The 19,847-nt window shown below is 43.1% G+C and overlaps 1 protein-coding gene across 1 annotated transcript in view; it reads left to right on the forward strand.

The window, feature by feature from the left end:
* The window catches only part of GNPAT (glyceronephosphate O-acyltransferase), a 37,841-nt gene extending 22,028 nt beyond the window's left edge, over positions 1-15,813 (forward strand). Inside the window, exons 5-16 of the mRNA XM_055425818.2 lie at positions 2,775-2,902; positions 3,212-3,287; positions 3,552-3,703; positions 3,834-3,964; positions 5,409-5,632; positions 8,439-8,681; positions 10,494-10,573; positions 11,429-11,569; positions 11,837-11,936; positions 12,027-12,120; positions 12,726-12,787; positions 15,523-15,813. Coding sequence (XP_055281793.1) covers positions 2,775-2,902; positions 3,212-3,287; positions 3,552-3,703; positions 3,834-3,964; positions 5,409-5,632; positions 8,439-8,681; positions 10,494-10,573; positions 11,429-11,569; positions 11,837-11,936; positions 12,027-12,120; positions 12,726-12,787; positions 15,523-15,566 — 1,475 coding nt within the window. The 3' untranslated portion in view covers positions 15,567-15,813. The remainder of the gene's footprint in view (positions 1-2,774; positions 2,903-3,211; positions 3,288-3,551; positions 3,704-3,833; positions 3,965-5,408; positions 5,633-8,438; positions 8,682-10,493; positions 10,574-11,428; positions 11,570-11,836; positions 11,937-12,026; positions 12,121-12,725; positions 12,788-15,522) is intronic.
* Positions 15,814-19,847: the final 4,034 nt, after the last annotated feature.

Below are 19,847 nucleotides of genomic sequence, written 5' to 3' on the forward strand. Positions count from 1 at the left end.
TTACACAGGGTTTGTCCTTCTGTTGCCAGCCTGTTTCATACAGCGTACTGTCCTCAAGGTTCATCCGTATTGTAGTGTCTGTCAGAATTTTCTTTTTTAAGGCTAAATAATACTCCAGTGCACTGTTCAGTTGCTAAGTTGTGTCCGACTCTTTGCAACCCCATGGACTACCACACCCCAGGCTTCCCTGTCCTTCACTACCTCCCACTGTTTGTATATCCCATAGTTTGCTTATTCATTCATCTATCCCTGGACACCTGGGGTGCTTCCACTTTGTGGCTGTTGTGAATAGTGCTGCAGTGTGTAGAGGGATAAATGCCTGTTTGAGTCTCTGCTTTCAGTTCTTCCAGGTATATACCCAGAAGTAGAATTGCTGGGTTAGATGGTAATTTTATTTTTAATTTTTTGAGGAACTGCCATTTTGTTTTCTCTAGTGGCTGCACCCCAACAGTGCATGCAGGTTCAATTTCTCCACATCCAACCAACACTTATTATTTTCTGGTTTTTTAGATTTTTTTTGTTTTGTTGTTAATGATAGTCTTCCTAATGGGTTTGAAGTGATATCTCATCATGAGTTTGATTTGTATTTCCCTGGTGATTAGTTATGTTAAGCATCATTTCATATGCTTGTCAGCCAGTTCTATATCCTCTTCAGAGGAGTATTTAAGTCCTTTGGGTTGTTTGTTTTGTTTATGAGTTGTAGGAGTTCTTTATATATTCTGTATCAGATATGTGATTGTAAATATTTTATCCCTTTTCACTCTGTTGATTGTATCCTTTGATGAGTGGAAGTTTTTCATTTTGATTTACAGTCAGTGGTCTGCATCCACAAGTTCTGTACCCATGGATTTAACCAGCCGTAGATCAAAAATATTTGGAATAAAAACTCCAGACAGTTCCAAAAAGCAATAATTGAACTTGCCATTCACAGGAAACTATTTGCATAGCATTTATAGTAACTTACAAGCAGTTGTATTAAGAATTATAAGTAATCTGGAGCTGATTTACAGTGTACAAAGGTGTGCTAGGTTGTATACAAATACTCTGCCCTTTTATATAAGGGACTTGAGCATCCAAGTGTTTTGGTACCCACCGAGAGTCCCAGAGCCAGTCCCCCACAGACTTCTCCCAACCCAAGGACAGCTATAGTCCAATTTGTCTGTTGTTTCTTTTATTTTCTGTGCTTTTGGTCTCATATCCAAGAAATCATTGTCAAATCCAGTATTATAAAGCTTTACCCCTATGTTTTCTTCTAAAAGTTCTATAGACTTAGGTTTTATATTTAGGTCCTTGATGTGTTTTGGTTTAATCTTTGTATGTGGTGTGACTTTTCTGGTAAGATTCTAACTTCATGTCTAAGACTTTTTATTGCTACATAATATTCAGCAGTGTATATGTATCAAAATGTTTTGCTGTAACAAAGAACTTTTCAATATATTTTCGTATTATTGCTTTTATTTCTGTAGGATTGATTCCAAGAAGTAGGATTACCAAGGCAAAGAAAATGTTTTTTATCTCCCTTTTTTTATTTCCCTAGCCAGGAAAGCTAGGGTTCAGCCATGTATTTGCGTGCTCAGTTATGTCTGACTCTTTGCGACCCCATGGACCGTAGCCCGCCAGGCTTCTCTGTCCCTAGAATTCTCCAGACAAACATACTGGAGGAATAGTTTGCCATTTCCTTCTCCAGGGGATCTTCCCAACCCAGGGATCAAACCTGGGTCTCCTGCATTGCAAGCAGATTCTTGACCATCTGAGCCACCTGGATTCAGTCAGCACCTTTGTTAATAAACCCAGGTGACACAGTGGTCAAGAATCTGCCTGCCAAAGCAGGAGACTAAAGAGATATGAGTTTGATCCCTGGGCCGGGATGATCCCCTGGAAGAGGAAATGGCAACCCACTCCAGTATTCTTGCCTGGAAAATTCCGTGGACAGAAATGCCTGGTGAGCTACAGTCCATGAGGTCGCAAAGAGTCAGACACAACTGAGCACTAACAGTAAAATAAAAACTGCCAGGAACCTAAGCACTTAAAAGCATTTCCATCTATATAGACATGTGAAGAAGTTATTTGAAAATTAGGAAAAAATGAAAATAATTTTTTAAAAACTGATAGTGAACTCTTTCTTTTCATTCTTGACTTTTCTTTTTTAATCTGTGCTTCTAAAAGAATATCGATATTTTTACCTGATGGGTAAAAAGGAAAGGAGAGAGTGAGCTAGTTTGGCCTACCTGTCCAGAGCATGAAGGATGTGTTGATCTGTCATCAAGGCCAGGCTTCCCAGGTGGCTCAGTGGTAAAGAATCTGCCTGCCAATGCAGGAAACACAGGAGATGCCAGTTTGATTCCCTGGAGGAGGGCATGGCATCCCACTCCAGTATTCTTTCCTGGAGAATCCCATGGACAGAGAAGCCTGACCAGCTCCAGTCCATAGGGTCTTAAAGAGTTGGACACAAACAACTGAGCACTCACTCACGTCATTGAGGTCAGCAGCAGTGCTGACTAGAAAGGCTGGCATGATGCAGTTGAGGCTGCTGCCCCTGTCTCTGTCTGGTCTGGTTGTAGATGCAGAGGTGCATGGGAAGGAGGGTGCACAAGGTAACCCCCCTACCAGCACCTGCCCACGGAGGCCATTCTTCCCCATAATCCCATTAGATGTTTCTTTTTAAGATGAGGAGTATCTTACATACATGAAACCTGTCTTTATAGAATTTGACTTGAGATATTTATAGGAAGTTGCACTCTGTGGATAAATATTAACCAGCCTTTCTCTGGTAGACTTCCTGGGAATGAAGATGATTGGTGAGCTGCTGCGGATGTCGGGGGCTTTCTTCATGCGACGCACCTTCGGTGGCAATAAGCTCTACTGGGCCGTGTTTTCCGAATATGTGAAAACCATGTTACGGGTAAATGCAGATAACTACTCAGTGCTTTCAAGCTGTGCTTTCTTTTCACTTGATGTTTGCTGTAAGGTCTTATTTAAATTCTTAACTTCTGAGTGGACCACTTAGCTGTTTCTTTCCCCTCGAGGAATGTACGTAACCTCAGCAATCTGTTTACTCTGCGTGGCTCCCTTGTTTAAGTTTCACTGTGAGCAGTGTTTGCTCAGAGGGCTGGGGAGGGAACTCGGGAAGAGGAATCAAAAGGAGCATTTATCACTTTGAGAGTAGGCAACGGGTTTTGTGTTTTGTTTTGTTTGTGTTTTCTCTTTAAAGAATGGTTATGCTCCTGTTGAATTTTTCCTCGAAGGGACAAGAAGCCGCTCTGCCAAGACACTGACTCCAAAATTTGGTAGGTTCCTTACAGATTGAAGGAAAAATACAAACCCAAAGGCTTCGGGTGTGGTTTCATCATAGCTGCTTAATAGAACATGACACTTCCTTTTTTTTTGCAAGATATTCTTTACCTTATAAGTGCAACTGTTTCTTTAAGTTCAACTGTCTTATATTGTATTTATGGGCTTGGTATATAACATATACTTTTAGTATCTTCCCACACCCTTGTTTGCTCTCCTTTTCAATATGTATGAAAAGCTCTTTCTCCCTGTATTTCCAGGTCTTCTGAATATTGTGATGGAACCATTTTTTAAAAGAGAAGTTTTTGATACCTACCTTGTTCCAATCAGCATCAGTTACGATAGAATATTGGAAGAAACTCTGTATGCATATGAGCTTCTAGGGGTTCCTAAGCCAAAAGAATCTACAACTGTACGTAAAGCTTGATAGCCAAGCTTGACTTTACTGGAATTTATAGAAAATGCCAGTTTATACGTCAACTAATTTCTGGATTTATTCCTATTTCTCCCCCCCCCCCCCCCCCCCGTTGTGACACTCATAGGGATTGTTGAAAGCCAGGAGAATCCTCTCTGAGAAGTTTGGAAACGTTCATGTGTACTTTGGAGACCCTGTGTCGCTTCGATCTCTGGCCGCTGGGAGGATGGGTCGGAGCCCGTATAACTTGGTTCCCAGGTGCAAGGCCTGTGTTTTCATAACTGACATAGAAACAAGGATGAAAATCTAAAAGTGTAAATTGTAATTCTTGAGTTGACCACTTGCAGAACTGAAACTTGCTTTTCTGAGATGATACCCTGGAGAAGAGAAAGCTTCAATTTAGTGTTTTCCAGACAGTTAGCTGCAGTGTGTATATTAAACGTGCCAAGCCAGACCGTGCTAAAACAAACACAGGACCCCATTGCCTGCTCTCCAAGTGACAGATGTTTCTTCTGATTCCTTCTCCCCAGGCTCCATCCCCAGTAACCTACAAGCTTAAAATCAAAAACAAGAAAAGTGTGTTAACAAGCACATGTTTGGGAATTGTTGAGCACTTTTGGTAGGCCAGCTAGTATGTACTATTAGTATATACTATTTTTTTTGATCCTAGAAAGGACTGTTTGGTAATAGTGAATGGGAATGAGTCCCTGTTCTCAAGAAGGTTATAGTTTTATGGGCAAGGAAACATGTTAGGTTTTCTCAGGATGCAGCTGCAAACACGCATTTGGGGGTTTCCTTAATGCAGAGAAGTATACTTGCGGGAGTAAAGGAGACAGACCACCTGCTCAGCCAGGCCTCACGTGACTGCAGCATCGTTCATAATTTATCTGCAGTGCCAGTGGTCCCACAGCAGCTCCAGCTTCACTAGCTATCAGAAGCAGATAGTTAGCTTTTTGTAACCATAAGCTTTCACTCTTTAGGTCTCAAATTGGCCAATTGTATCCATTACCAGGGAGTTCTCATTGGCTACAGCTTTCACATTATTTTGTGGGTTATTATATGACTGCTCTCAGGTCATATGCATATCCTTGGTCCAGCCAACTCTGAGTAGGTTCCTGATATCATCCAGTGCAGTGTTTAGCGATCCAGGCGTGAGGAGTGTGTCAGGTGAGGAACCTGGCAACACCGGGCAGGTGCCCTGAAACTTCTCAGAAGGATGGTGTGGCAGTCAGGCCCACTGTACAGCCTAGCAGTGCAGACATGAGCAGTTGTCAACAGAACATATACCTTTCATAACCTGATTGGTATGTTCTACAAGAGACACGTTCAAAATACTATGGATTTGAACGAGGCATAGTAGTTCAGTCCATTGGAGGAGGCATCAGTTTTCACAAAAGAAGTGATCTATCCCACTTACAAAGCAGCAGAAGTGTTGTTTGTTTGTTTATTTGTTTTGGCCTGGAATCAGGGATAATAGAACCCTGTTAGCTTTTAATCACCTGTCAAGAGCATACTCTCAAGGCAAACAGACGGATCACACTTTAGTAAAATGCAGGTATATTTTTTCAATGTTACCTGAGAGAATTCAGTTGGCATAAAGCATGAGAATCCTCTAAAGGGTCTGTCTTCTCCCATTCACTTCTCCTCTCACATTGTCTAAGTAGCAGAACTGTGATTGCTTGTTCTGTATTCTTCCTTTTAGATATATTCCTCAGAAACAGTCGGAGGAGATGCACACCTTTGTCACTGAAGTTGCCTATAAAATGCAGCTTCTCCAAATTCAAAACCTGGTCCTGAGCCCATGGCCACTAATAGTCGCTGTCCTGCTTCAGAACCGGCCATCCATGGACTTTGATGCCCTGTTGGAAAAAACTTTATGGCTGAGAGGCTTAACGCAGGCCTTCGGGGGGTTTCTTCCTTGGCCTGGTATGTATGTGGGACATATATGGAGAGAATGCTTGCTTTTTTATTTATTCAGTTTGGAAAACTTTTAGCCTAAACATGAAAAAAACCCATATAGGACTTTGAGCAAAGCATTGCTCAAAGAAAGAAAGCTTAGTCTGTTTTTATACTGTAGGTCATTGACCATAGCTTGTTGATTACTTGAGAATAACTGTCTGTATGTCATGTCTCACTGTGAGACTCCAAGTAGATGGAGGACTAGAACACCTTCCTTTGTATCTAGTAGAGTGGGGAATCATGACTCTGTACTCCACATATTCTTCCTGCTACACCCACCTCTCTACCACATTATATTTGCAACCCTGTGCCTTACTGGATTGTAAGGATTAAAGACCTAGTCTTGCAGAACTGTATACAATTCTCTGATAATAACAGCTTTGTAAAAACCTCATTGGAGTTGTGAATACTATGCTCAGAGTTTGGAATATATATGATAGTAGTTAGCTTAAGTTACTTTCAATCTCTTTGATTTAAAATTGTAGAGACTGCAATTGAAAATGCAGTCTTTTGTGGGGGACACAACCCATAACATATAGGATCTTAGTTCCCCAACCAAGGATCAAACCTGTGCCCCTACATTGGAAATGTAGAGTTTTAACTACTGGACCTCTAGGGAAGTGCCAAAATGCAGTCTTTTTAAGACCATACAATTACATATAATCAAATACTTACTGTTCACTCGTTAAACCTGGGAAGTACCAGTGGTACAAAGATGAACAAGATGTAAACCCTGTTCTGGATAGAAGGCAGGATGGGTGGTGATGTATAACTAGTAGTTCATTGAAATAAAGACAGAGAGCTATGGGCAGACTGCTGAGGATTACTGAGAATAGTGCGTGGGAAAGGGCCCACACTCAGGAAGGTGTCATAGCAGTGACTTGTGAACCAACTTTGAAGGGCAGTAGGAGCCCTTCAGGAAGACAGATGGGGAGGAGCATGGCTAATGCAGGGAGTATGAAATATGCGGTGAGGGGGGGACAGCACTGGGCATCTCTTGACCCGCTGGTGATGGGTGACGTTAGAACACTGGCTTTGGGGAAGGAGTGATGGAGATGGACGTGTGGACAAAGGCTGGATCCCAGAGGCCTGCTGCCTTTTAGTCTGGACTAGAGTTTGAGGTAACAGAATGCAGTTGTGGATTTTAGGCAGGGAGGAATGATGGATTGGCCATAGGAAGTAGCCGGATTTCAGTTTAAAGATGGACTGCAGTGGGGAGAGACTAGAGTCAGGGAGACAAGCAGGAAGGCTGCCATTCATAGATGAGCACTCAGGCAGCAGAGCTAGGCAGCTGCAGAGGGTGGCACAGCCGACAGAGGCCTGGGAGGGATTACTCACAGGAGTGCCGGACAGTTGAGTGTTGATCACCAGTAGGGAAGTAAGGATGAATCATACATCTCTTCCCAGTATTGTAATGGTTTGATAGGAGGCAAAGGACATGTTGATTGTAATACAAGGTGTAAAGTCGTGAAAGAGGAATACCCAGAAGCATATGAAAATGGAGGCACCTATCTTTCTGAGGTGTTTTGCTTTTTCAAGAGGGGATAAATATGTGGCTAATCCATAGCTAAAAGTACCTGGGCAGCCACCACGACAGCTGTAGTTGTCATTAATACAAAGTGAGAGTTGGTTGGTAAATTTCAGAAGTCAGGTACTAGAAGTGATCAAACACAGTTTCTAATTTAGAGCGTGGTGTGTCTGTTCGGTTTCTTTTTTTGCTTTTTTACCCAGATTATTTCATATTCTTCAGCATTCTCATGTCTAGGCTATGATATGCATATTATTATATTATATATGTAAAACAACTCGTATTGTGTCATGCACTGTATCATTACCATGAGCAACCTGAGACAAGGCAGATTAGTCCAGAGTGAATGTGATTGAAAGAAAAACTTCACCTCCCGCTTGTCCCTTCCATGAAGCATTAGCAAAACCTGTTGTCCCGCTTGAATAGCGTGCCTCCTTTACACACCTGTCAGCCAGCTCTTTGGAGAAGGCAGTGGCACCCTACTCTAGTACTCTTGCCTGGAAAATCTCATGGACAGAGGAGCCTGGTAGGCTGCAGTCCATGGGGTCGGGAAGAGTCGGACACAACTGAGCGGCTTCACTTTCACTTTTCACTTTCATCCATTGGAGAAGGAAATGGCAACCCACTCCAGTGTTTTTGCCTGGAGAATCCCAGGGACAGCGGAGCCTGGTTGTCTGCCGTCTATGGGGTCACACAGAGTCGGACACGACTGAAGCGACTTAGGAGCAGGCTTAATTGACCTGTGGCATGTGGAATTTTAGTTCCCTGACCAGGGTTGAACCCACGTTAGAAGGGTAGAACCACCCATTAGGAGACATGTTCTTAATCACTGGACCTCCCCTCCCCAGGGAAGTCCCTGGCATGTCTTCTTGTCTTAGTATTCTTAGATTAACATATGTGATTTTCTTGTCATGTAACTTGCTATTACAAAAATGTGATTCCTGAGAAAGTATTGGCTTTCAAAATGGGAGTTGATGTGCATTTCAGAATGGCTGACAGATTTGGGGTAGATGAAAAAGTATGTTATTTGTCCTTAAAAAGAGTTGATTTATGATATACTGCTTTTAAAATATCCTTCCCATGTAGTGTCATTACCTCATTTGGTGGGGTCTAAAACCAGTACCTGTACGTAACAGTAAATGTGTCAGTTCACTAGCATTAATTCACACTGGGGGTAAGACACCCAGCAGTGACCCAGCCCATTTCTTTGCCATTTACCTGAGTGAATTGTCCTTGCCTGTGTAGATAATGAACCTGCCGAAGAAGTTATCCAGTCCAGCATTCTTCTGCATTCCAACATCGTCAGCATTGTCAAAGACCGGGTGATTCTGAAAATGGAGTGCGGAGACTCGGAACTGGTGGATGGACTCATTTTCCAGCATATCACCCTCCTCATGTGCTTGGCATACAGGAACCAGCTTCTCAACATTTTTGTCCGTCCTTCCTTAGTCGCTGTGGCCTTGCAGATGACACCTGGGTTCAGAAAAGGTAACTTTTGGTACTGTGGTTTTGAATTCTGGAAGAGACCCGGCCATTCAGTCCCATGTCAGGAGCAACGTTCGAAGCTTTAAATGCTGTGCCACGTGTGTGCAGCCCACACACCAGCAAGGGAAGGGCCTATACTCAGAATTAGTCAGGTTTTTCCCCCTAAATACATGGCTAGCTGCCTAGAACTCGGGAATTGCAAAGGACCTAAAAAAATCATCTAATCTGAACATCTCCTTTTATAAATAAGGAACACTAGGCCTAGAAATTTCTGATCACTTAAGGGTATGGGACAAGAGCACAGCTCTCCATTGCCTGGTCTGACGCACTTTCTCTGATGTCACTTCCCTCAGCCGACAGAAGCAGACGGGATGGTGAACAGTCCCAGCGGTGTGTGAGTGCTCATTCCAGGAGCGTGCTGGTCGCACCAAGGAGTATAATAACAAGTGAAACCGTTTTTTCCACAGAAACCTGTAGTCAGGGCCAGGGGTTTTCTACACAAGGCTGCACTGTAGAATTTTTGGAGGCTGAGTTCCTTCCCCGAAGGCTTCTGATTCAGTTGGTTGTTTTTGTGTTTGTCATTCAAAGCTCTGTAGATCATTTTAAGGAAAATCCAGAGTGGAGGTATACTGGGCTCAGCTTCAGACCTTTAGCCTTGGAAGGAAATGTAATTTTGTGAATGAGGAAACGGGCCCAGAGAGGTCAGACAACTTAGCTCAGGACAAAGGAAACTCAAACCTTGATCCTAGTTCTCCCTGAGGCTTCTCACACTGGGGTTCATCCACGGCTGAGGGCACATACGTAGTCTTCTAGAGTATTTCAGTGTGAACATCCTGAAATTGGAGGCAACCGTTGTGTCTGTATGGAGGTATATTTTTCTGATGAGAAAAGTCATGCCAGAAAGATGAAGGTCTGCAGCTGATGGGCCAGGAAGACCCACACATCTGGGGGGTAAGACAGTAGTTTCTAGTGTTGTGTGCCAGTGTGTTCTAGTGCCAAATATAGGGTAGAGACATCGGCAGATATTAATGTGGAAGGGAGTGGAGGAAGCCATTCCTTTCCTTCTCTGCTAGGAAACCATGCACAGGTGAAGTGAAGTGCCCTGGCTTCTAAGGCCACTTGCTCATTTCCACACTGACTGATTAGAAGCCTGATTGTAATTCAGCTTCAACCATTGAAATCATACTAGACTATCGTTTACTTGTGGGTAAAATTTAGATTGTTTATAGCTTCCTTCCCTGGTAGCTCAGCTGGTAAAGAATCCGCCTGCAATGCAGGAGATCCCAGTTCTATTCCTGGGTCAGGAAAGTCCCCTGGAGAAGGGATAGGCTACCCACTCCAGTATTTATGGGCTTCCCTGGTGACTCAGACAATAAAGAATCCACTTGCAATGTGGGAGACCTGGGTTCGATCCCTGGGTGGCAAGATCCCCAAGAGGGAGGGCATGGCAACCCACTCCAGTATTCTTGCCTGGAGAATCCCCATGAACAGAGGAGCCTGGCAGGCTACAGTCCATGGGGTCGCAAAGAGTTAGACAAAATTGAGCAACTAAGCACACAGTATAGCTTCCTTGCCTCTGGTATATGAATAATATGCCTTTAAAATACTACATTTTAAGCTTCAAGAGGGACAGGACATGTGTATACCTATGGCTGATTCATGGCAGAAACCAAAGCTATTATAAAGCAATTATTCTTCAATTAAAAATAAATTTAAAAAATAAAATACTACATTTTGGAGTATCATGAACTTCTTGGTACTCCCTGAATGTTTAAAAAGCTGAGTTGTAATTTTATGTAATGAATTTATTTCCAGAGGATGTCTACAGTTGCTTTCGCTTCCTATGCAGTGTTTTTTCAGATGAGTTCATCTTTCTTCCAGGAAATGCACTAAAGGTAAATCCTTAACTGCAGGAAAGCTGTGTGTGGTGTGAGTTCTGAAAATATTAGGCTTGGATTCACAGGTGTGTCTTCCCTTCCTTCAAGGCTACGTGCAGCAGGACAAAAGAGAAACGTGGACACTTACAGTTCAACAAACTCGGTTTTAATTCTTCACGTTTAATCAATAATTTTGGGATTATTTGGTGAGAGGAACCAAATTGTTGAACTGTTAGTGCAGCCACTGTAAAAATAACTAATACCCAACTATTCTGTTAGAAAATTTACCAATCAGGATGCGTTTTCCAGCACAACTTACTGGAATGAGTAGGGTCTTTTGCTTAGAGACTGGAGAACAGTGGTCCTGCCTGGTGGTATGGACAGCTGGTGAAGGATTGGGCCCCCAGAGCTGGACCGCTGGCTTGCTGGCGTGGAAGCAGCACTGGCAAGTGGGTCTGGGGTCTGTCTGTTACACTGAGGGACACAGGTTTTGTTCAGTAGGAAATGAGGCAGTCATTTTGAGCATAACATGATTCTCAGTGTTTTTTGGACTTGCCACATGCACTTTTGTTTAAATGTGAGGAGAGCACGGCTGTGTACAAAGTGAAAGAAGATCTACTGCCCAGGTAATGATTCCTGAGGCTTATCAGGTTTTCAGTGTTTACTGTATTTGAGGATCAGCATTCTGAGTGTCGAAACAGTGCTGCTCTGGCTCCTAACAACCACAGCCGTGGGTCTGGGAAGGGTTGCAGAATTAGCTAGTGTTTTTCTTGTTTCGAGGGTACATGGCTGCATACACTGAGCCCAGCAGTGGATCATTGACCTAAGTTATAAATTTGTGGATGAATTCTGTCTTTTCCCCTCCCCTTCTAGGACTTTGAAGAAGGCTGTTACTTGCTTTGTAAAAGTGAGGCCATACAAGTGATGACAAGGGACATCCTAGTTACAGAAAAAGGAAATACTGTGTTAGAGTTTTTAATAGGACTCTTTAAACCTTTTGTGGAATCTTATCAGGTGTGTAAATCTTTTGCAAGTTCTCCTTCATCCTCCCATAACAAATATAACTGAGACTTTCCTACCCTGTACTTATTTCTGGTCTGAAGAGCAAGTGTCTTCCCCAAGTGAATGGTAGAACTTTTTTTGCAAGGGGAGGGTGTCTTTATTCTGCCATAGAGGGGCAGAATAGAATTAAGAGGGTCAGTGTAAGATTTTTACTGTTCTATTGTAGTTGGCTGCCCTTTTTCACTTTCTGTTCCTCTTATCCCCCCTCTTAAAAATCAGATAATTTGCAAATACCTCTTGAATGAAGAAGAAGACTACTTCACTGAGAAACAGTACTTCATAAGAATTAGAAAATTCACAAGTCAGCTTCTCGATCAAGGTGAGTGACAACCCTGAAGGGGGTGAAGGGGGTGATCTGTCAGCTGAGAACAAACAGGAGGTCGCTCACTCCCTCGTCCCTCTGCTTCAGGCACCTCACAGTGCTACGATGTATTATCCTCCGACGTACAGAAAAATGCCTTAGCAGCTTTGGTGAGGCTTGGTGTGGTGGAGAAGAAGAAGGTGTAAGTAACGGAGCGCGGTGCCCAGGGTGGGCTCGGGGCAGCGGCAGCTCAGAACAGTTGAGCACCCAGGCCATAAAGAGAACTGCGGAAACGCATGTGATCTAGGGAGCATCACATCATGCTTCACGTCTGCATGTTCTGAGTAGTGAAGTCGCTCTGCGTTACCATGCAGATTTTATGTGGCTATGAATCAATTATATTGAAGCAAAGAAGAAATTTGCTTTAGGCCAGCATTTTGACTTTGACCTAACTATTGAAATTTATAGGTTAATTCTGGAGTAGGAAATGGCAACCCACTCCATTATTGCCCGAAATATTCCCTGGACGGAGGAGCCTTGTGGGCACAGTCCATGGGGCGCAAAGAATGGGACAGTACTGAGCGATTGAGTACACGTGCACACATCGGTTAATTATGAGAAAATCCCATTGGGGGGCATGTTATGTGTGTGTGTATTCTTACATATATATTAATATACAAAAAACTTTGAACTATTTAAAACTACCCTTGAGGAAGACTATTTAAACATATTCTTACTATATAAAAAAAGAATGTCATCTTTCGTCCTAATTTATGCGGTAAGAAAGATTATTATTTTTTCTCCTAGAAATAATGATTATATATTTAACGTGAATGTACCTGCCACAACAAAGTTAGAAGAAATGCTTGGTAAGTACCATTTAATAAAATGTGATGGGTTTTCACATTGCATTTAGCAACATATAGTAAAACAGGAAACTACAGCACTAAATAATTTATCAAAATGAACAACAGTTGAGCTTTAATACACATAGAACTATTTTTTTTTTAATATTCATAGATAAGCTTTATTCCAATGTCTACATAAAAATGAGTTGATGTTAATTAGGAAAAAGTTTTTCCAAAGGGGTTAAAATTTATCAACAGAATTTTGTCTTTCGCTTTTGGCAAAGAACTATTTCTATCATCTAGAATTTTCTTAAGGAACTAAGGAGAAAACTAACAGAAAACACACTAGGCATAACATAGGCAGTCTTATACAGCATAAAAATGATCAGCTCCTAACATACCTAATCAGGGTACATGATCTAGTCCTGGTGACATCAAGAAAATTCCTCTCCTTCTAGTCCTTGGATTCATTAGCTCCCATTTCATTGCCAACGACCTTAGTTTCTTGAACGGGGCCTGAAACCAGGCCCTTACCAATGAAAGCATGGAGTCCTAACCACTGGACTGCCTGCTTAGGACTATAAATAGTCTTCTATTTATACTATGTCTGAAATTTCAGAATACGTAACCTTGAAATTCGATTTTGAATTTTATGGTGGTGGTGTTCCATTCCTAAGTCGTGTCTGACTCTGCGACCCATGGACTGCAGCACGCCAGGCTTCCCTGTCCTTCACCATCTCCCGGAGCTTGCTCAAACTCCTGTCCATTGAGTCAGTGATGCCATCCAACCATCTCATCCTCTGTCGTCCCCTTCTCCTGCCTTCAGTCTTTCCCAGCATCAGGGTCTTTTCCAGTGAGTCGACTCTTCTCATCAGGTGGCCAGAATATTGGAGCTTTAGCTTTAGCATCAGTCCTTTCAATGAATATTTAGGGTTTATTTCCTTAGGATTGACTGGTTTGATCTTACTGTCCCAAGGGACTCTCAACAGTCTTCTCCAACACCACAATTCAAAAGCATCAGTTCTGCGGCACTCAGCCTTCTTTATGGTCCAACTCTGGAAAAACTATGGCTACTGGAAAAACTATAGCTTTGACTACGTGGATCTTTGTTAGCAAAGTGACATCTCTGCTTTTTAATATGCTGTCTAGGTTTTTCATAGGTTTTCTTCCAAGAAGCAAGTGTCTTTTTAAAAATTTCATAGCTGCAGTCACCGTCCAGAGGCCACTAAAATTAAGTGTGTCACTGTTTCCATTGTTTCCCCATTTATTTGCCATGAAGTGATGGGACCAGATGCCATGATCTTAGCTTTCTGAATGTTGAGTTTTAAGCCAGCTTTTCCACCCTCTTTCATCTTCATCAAGAGGCTCTTTAGTTCCTCTTTGCTTACTGCCATTAGGGTGGTATCGTCTGCATGTCTGAGGTTGTTGATATTTTTCCCGGCAAGCTTGATTCCAGCTGTGCTTCATCCAGCCCAGCATTTCGCATGACCTACTCTGTATATAAGTTAAATAAACAGGGTGATAATATACAGCCTTGATGTACTCCTTTCCCAGTTTTGAGCCTGTCTGTTTATTACATATCTGATTCTGTTTCTTCTTGACCTACATACAGGTTTCTCAGGAGGCAGGTAAGTTGGTCCAGTATTCCCATCTCTTTAAGAATTTTCCACAGTTGGTTATGATCCACACAGTCACAGGCTTTAGCATAGTCAGTGAAGCAGAAGTAGATGGTTCTTGGAATTCTCTTGCTTTTTCTGTGAGACAGTGAATGTTGGCAATTTGATCTCTGGTTCCTCTTCCTTTTCTAAATCCAGTTTGTACATCTGGAAGTTCTCAGTTCACGTACTGTTGAAGCCTAGCTTGAAGGATTTTGAGCATTACCTTGCCAAGTTTGAACATTCTTTGGCATTGCCTTCCTTTGGGATTGGAATGAAAACTGACCTTTTCCAGTCCTGTGGCCACTGATGAGTTTTCCAAATTTGCTGGCATATTGAGTGCAGCACTTTAACAGCATCATCTTTTAGGATTTGAAATACCTCAGCTGGAATTCTGTCACCTCTACTAGCTTTGTTCATAGTAATGCTTCCTAAGGTCCACTTGACTTCAAGCTCTAGGATGTCTGACTCTAGGTGAGTGACCACACCATCGTGGTTATCCTGGTCATTAAAACCGTTTCTATACAGTTCTTCAGTGTGTTCTTGACACCTCTTATTATCTTCTGCTTCTGTTAGGTCCACACCACTTCTGTCCTTTGTTGTGTCCATCTTTGCATGATACGTTCCCTTGGTGTCTCTAGTTTTCTTGAAGAGATCTCTTGTCTTCCCCATTCCTTTGTTTTCTTCTATTTCTTTGCCTTGTTCATTTAAGATGTGTTTTGTTTTTTTTTTATCTCCCTGCTATTCTTTGGAATTTGGTGAGAGAGGCATAAAACTAAAACAGACACCAAAACCCTCATTCTGAGGATGATGGAGTTGATTTCTTAATCTCAGAAGGCAACTGTGTGAGTGTGGACATACTCCAACATGCTAGCCTTGAGGTTCGGGAAACGTAGCTGGGGCACAGTGGCCATACCCATCACCTCTTTGAGACGCTGCTGCTTCTCCTATTAAGGGTGCTGCCGTCTCTACTAATTGTTTTCAGTCTGTAAAACTCTGCACAAGTGTCGTGTGTTTTTCTCTTGCTGGTGCCCAAGCAGCTCTACGAGGAAGGGCAAACTCGGTGTCATTTCATGAGCCATCTCTCTGTTTTTACCTTAGGTTGTAAAACACCGGTAGGAAAACCAGCAACTGCAAAGCTTTAATGATTGCCGGATGGTTACGGAAAACCTGGTCGTGTAATTTCTGTCATTCATGGACTCGTATTACAACAAAGAGGGAAGTAAAGGAAGAGACCCGTCTTCTCATCCTTTATAAGGCTTTGAGACAGTGGACTCAGTACAGAGGGAAAGCCATCAATTTAAGCAGTCAGTGAAATCTCCTCCACAATGGTTAAAAAGACATTTGTGTCCAACCCTGTGTGTGTTTTAAAATAAAACAGGCTTTTGGAAACATGTTTGGAAATACAAGCCTAGCTCCTAACACTTTCAACTTATTACATGTATTTAACTGTTATGTTGACTTCTGATTAAAATGCAGCATCAACTCTATAAAGGCTGTGGCTATCAAAAGAAGACTGCTAAAAAGGGCATGTCTTAATGCTTCTCGTGACTTTCTTTAATTCAGGTTGCCTCAAACAAGTACACATTTGACAAAGATATATAATAAAGTAGGTAGCCTCTGTTAAACTTTGCCACCCAAGGGCCTTAATCAGTAAAACTGAATTAGAGAAAGTACATGTGACAGAGAAGTTGTGCGATGCGTCATAAACAGGCTTAACAATTCAAGGGAAGAAAAGCTTGAAATAAGATGGGCAAATAGCAAACCACTCGCCACCTCTGGAGGGGCATTTACGCTGAGAGTTTGGCTGAGCTCAGCCAGTCCTGGAAATGTGGACTGAGGTGCTGGAGGAGGAGGCAAGGGGTGAGCGTGCAGAGAGATCTGTGAGCACAATGGACCGTGTTTGGTCCTTCAGAACCAAACCTGGGATCGGTTCCGAAGGACCTAGAAGACCAAGGTAACCGGAACAAGAGCCATGGAAAATGAGAGTAAAAAGAAAGGCAGCCATATTCATCTGCTTGGGCTGCCATAATGAAATACCACAGAGTGGGCAGCTTAAACAGCAGAAATTTGGTTTTTTACAGTTCTGGAGGCTCAAAGTCCAAGACCAAGGTGCCAACAAGGTAGGTTTCACTCTGAAGCCTCTTTCCTGGGCTTGTAGGAGGCCACCATCTTGCAGTGTGCTCACCTTACCTCTCTGTGTGTCTGAAGACAGAACAGTCTCTCTGGTATCTCTTCTTAGAAGGGCGTTACCCCATCAGACTAGGGCCCTACCCCATTAGCCCAATCTAGCCCTAATTACTGCCAACGGCTCCAGATATGTCACATTGGGAATTAGGGCTTCAATATCTGAATTTCAAACTGTGGTGCTGGAGAAGACTGTTGAGAGTCCCTTGGACAGCAGGGAAATAAAACCAGTCAATCCTAAAGGAAATCAATCCTGAACATTCATTGGAGGGACAGATGCTGAAGCTCCAATACTTTGGCCACCTGATATGAAGAGCCAACTTATTGGAAAAGACCCTGATACTAGAAAAGGTTGAGGCAAGAGGAGAAGGGCAACAGAGGACAAGATGGTTGGAAGGCATCACCAACTCAATGGCCATGAGTTTAAGTGAGCTCTGGAATATGGAGAAAGATAGAGAAGCCTGGTGTGCTGCAGTCATGGGGCCACAGAGTCCGACACAACTGAGCAACTGAACAGCAGTAACAGTCTGAATCTGGGGACCACCATTCAGTCCATAGCACCAAGGCTTAATTTCTGCAGTGCCTTAGAGACTTCTTGTAAAATGTTTGAATAGGACTATAAGTCCAATGGGAAATGCTGAAATGTGGTTTCAGCATTTGGTTGTAGGACTGTCTGTATCCAGATTCCTGGAGTGTGTGTTCGTTCCCCAGAGGCCCAGCTGATTGTGCTGTACATCTGGATTGGAGAGTCACTCCCCTAGTCCATGCACTGGGGACACAGGGGCCCTCTGTGTGGCTCTGCTTGTTGGGAAGCCAGAGAAGACTGACTAAGAGCTGAGGAGTCAGTTGAACAGTTCTTGGCTTGTATGGATCGTATGGCTTGCTAGCTTAACAGCACTGAGCTGCTGCCCTCCAGGTAGTCCAGAGCAGTAGGGAAGCTGGGGCCCTGGCCAGTCCTTGCAGAGTGGGTGTGCCTTAGAAAGACTCCCCATGCACCCAATGTGGTTACTTGTTTTCTCATGCTATGTATGTGTTGAAGACTGAGTGAGATGACTTTTATTTACTTTTTGATGTGTTTGTAATGCATTTCCATTCTGGGGACAAAGCTACTTGGGTACCAATGGCTGTAGACTTCTCTCCTGGCCAGTTCTGGCATCAGAGCCAGGCAAGTAAGCCCATAGTGGAGAGGCAGGAAATGGGGTACAGCCCAAACAGTTGAGGTCTTGCCATAGGGCAGCGGTGGGAGGTGAGGGGGTGGGTGGGGCTTTTCCCCTCAGTCTCCTCAGACCCCCCCAAGTCACACAAGTCAATCTAAAGTCTTAGTCAAGAACAGCATGCTTCCTGTGCCAGTGGGGCTTCAAAGTGTGTGTCCTGTACCCCGCCCCACATGAGCTCCGGCACACACCCGCAGTTACAAGCTGCCCTGCTGTCTCTAAACTGCCCCTGCCCCATCCCATCTGTGAACTGTGGAGCTGCCCTTGCTTTGAAGTAAGTAAAAGAAGGACCCATAGCATCTGGTTTTCCAGGACAGTCTCCCATCCTAACACCACACAGTGTAGCAGCCAAGAATGCAGAGTCCGAAGCCCAACTGGCTGTGAAATCCAGCAACCATACGTGAGCCCTGTGTGATCTGCTTAACATCTTAAAGCCTCAACTTCCTTTTCCATAAAATGGGGATGATGAGAGTACCTCTTGAGTTCTAAGAAACAGTGTCAGTAAAATGTTAGATCCAGTCCTTGGCAGTAAGTATAACCTGTTGTTATTGTGACTAACGACTGGGACACACCCTACTTGGCTTCCAGAGTGGTCAGTATGGCCATAGGCGCTTCCATCCCTGACTGACAACCTTAGGAGCCAGCCTCAGTCCAGCTGTTTAGCCCAAGAGCGTTACGTGTCCCTCACTGGGCTGTCTCTCACAGACACCTGCCGTCCGCCAAGGTCAGCTGGGCCATGGTGGAAGTCACCGCTTTCCAGATACCCCACTTCCTCTCACCAGCAGGACTGAATCCTTCAGTGTGGGGTAGAAAACAGGTCTTGATGTGTTATTTGACTCCGTTCGTATCTTTACTTCTTTGTTTTTCTAGATTAAAGTTATCAACTGACAGAAGTATGACTCCCCCTTCAGTAGGTTCCAACACATTTTTCTAGAGCCCATCCTGGGCTGGTTGCTTTCTAGGCCTGCATATAGCTGTCAACCAGGGGTTTCCCATCACTGGGAAACTGTTACCTTGACATTTCCCCTCACTTTTCTGCATTGGATTCCCCTTTCTCTTGGATCCCATGTCTTTTCTTTTTATCTGATAATTAATTTTAGTGAAGCACATGTTCCAGGGGTATGAGGGATTAATATTTTAGATTTCACCTGCTTAAAAATCTTTCCACAATCACAGTTGTCTGATGGCTTAGCTGGGTATAGAGTTCTAACAGATAATTTTGAAAAGCATTTCTCCTTTATTTTCTGTTTTCTAAAGTTGGTTAGAACATTCTGATTCCTGAATATAAACGATTTGCTTTCTCAGAAAATCTTTAGGATCTCCCTTCTGAAATTTCAAGTGATGTGCTTTGTTCTCAGTGAGTTTCTGTTTGTGGCTCAAGCAAATTTATTCTCATACTGTTTAGGTCAGAAGTCTGAAAAGGAATCTCAGTGGGCTGCCTTCCTTCTGAGGCTGTCATGGGTGTATGTTTCCTCACCTTTTCCAGCTTCCAAAGACCACCATGTGCCTCAGCTTCTGGCTCCCCTCAAAGCCACGCTGTCCAGCTGAGTCCTCACACTGCCTCTTCCTGCTTCTCTCTTCTGTCTCTCTCTGTTCCACTTTTTTAAAAAATGGTGGTGTAACTGAAATAGCATTATATTAATTTCAGGTGTAAATGTCATAATTCAGTATTTGTGTACATTGCAAAATGATCCCCACAATAAGTCCAGTTACTATTCGTCACCAAATATGGTTACAGAATTCTTTTTTCCTGGCATGGAAACTTTTAAGACCTATTTCCAACAGCTGTCAAGTATGCAATACAGTATTAGAGTCACCATCCTGTACATCACATCCCCAGGACTTAACTCATTTTGTACGTGGAAGCTTGTTCCTTTTGACCCACCCCACCCCTGGACCCATCTCATCCACGTCCAAACCTGCTGCCTCAGCAACCACCAATCTGTTCCCTATATCCATGAACTCAATTTTTCCTTTTTTTTCCCTTTAGATTCCACATGTAAGTGGGATTGTATGGTGTTTATC

This window comes from Moschus berezovskii, chromosome 12 (genome assembly GCF_049115385.1).
Source record: "Moschus berezovskii isolate FMDL1 chromosome 12, NW_MosBer_1.0, whole genome shotgun sequence".
In the NCBI taxonomy this organism is placed as follows: domain Eukaryota; kingdom Metazoa; phylum Chordata; class Mammalia; order Artiodactyla; family Moschidae; genus Moschus; species Moschus berezovskii.